General features: G+C 41.1%; 1 protein-coding gene across 2 annotated transcripts in view; it reads right to left on the bottom strand.

Moving 5' to 3' along the window:
• Window positions 1–1146, bottom strand: part of LOC101857117 — a 6395-nt gene that overhangs the window by 4036 nt on the left and 1213 nt on the right. For both annotated transcript variants that reach the window (XM_005099030.3, XM_005099029.3), the window contains exon 2: window positions 954–1093. In XM_005099030.3, the coding sequence (XP_005099087.1) occupies window positions 954–1093 (140 nt within the window). The remainder of the gene's footprint in view (window positions 1–953; window positions 1094–1146) is intronic.

The raw sequence follows: 1146 nt of genomic DNA, 5'->3' as shown, positions 1-1146 counted from the left end.
CCCCCGCTCCAGAGATGACTTTTAAAAAAATTGGCACATGAGCCAGGGCTTCCAAAGTAAAATCCATTTCTAACACAAAAAACAAAAACAAAAGAAAAACGCAGAAAAGGCGGAGCTCATGGTGGAAAACGTTAATCTATAATAAAACCAAACCTGGAAACCATTGTTGGTGTTAACTGGCAGCGTCAGCTACTAATCCCATTTCACAACTGAGTAAAGGAGGTTCCTCATTATCATTAAAATGAAGCACCCCCCCCCCCTTTTTTTCCACACACACACATAAACATACACACACACACACACACACAAACATGCACACACACACACGCACACACACACAAACACGTGCGCACACACACACACACACACACACACAAATACAAGTAGAAAAATATTTCAAAAGGAAGTTAATAAATACATTAATTATCAGTTGTAATTCTTTAACCCTTACTGGTTTAAAAATAAAACAAACACAAATTATTGATTGCAAAATTGGTGCTTTTAAAATAATAACAATCCAAAGAAACAATAAAAAGAAACCTTAAGCAAAAAAATAAAAACAACAACAACAGCAACAAAAACAATAACAATACTACCACCACAACCACCACAACCACCAATAACAACAAAACAGCAAAAAACAACAACCCTACCACCACCAACAACAACAAGACAAAAATCCCCCAACAAAAACAACACTACCACCACCACCAACAACAACAAGGACAATACTACCATCAACACCACCACCACCACCACCACCAACAACAACAATACTATCACCACCACCAGTACCACCAACACCAACAACAACAACAATACTATCACCACCACCACCACCACCACCACCACCAACACCACCACCAACACCAACAACAACAAGAAAAAAAATCAACAACAGAAACAACAACAACACCTCCACCACCAACTACCACAACAACAAACCCACTCACTTCTTTAGTCATATTCTTGTAGACAGAGACCAGGTCTTCGGGCACCTCCGGCTTGGAGTTGTCGCTAGGCTCAGACAGACTGTCGTCATACAGACCCGCCCCCTGCTGGCCCAGGCCCTGCACCGTGTACCGCCGGCCTCCTGGACACAACGCACCAGTTTAGTGTAGTGATAATAATAATAACAATTTAAAT

This window comes from Aplysia californica, unplaced genomic scaffold (genome assembly GCF_000002075.1).
Source record: "Aplysia californica isolate F4 #8 unplaced genomic scaffold, AplCal3.0 scaffold00200, whole genome shotgun sequence".
Lineage (NCBI taxonomy): Eukaryota > Metazoa > Mollusca > Gastropoda > Aplysiida > Aplysiidae > Aplysia > Aplysia californica.
Note: the sequence above shows the minus strand (reverse complement) of the source record. Positions and strands in the feature narration are given on the sequence as shown.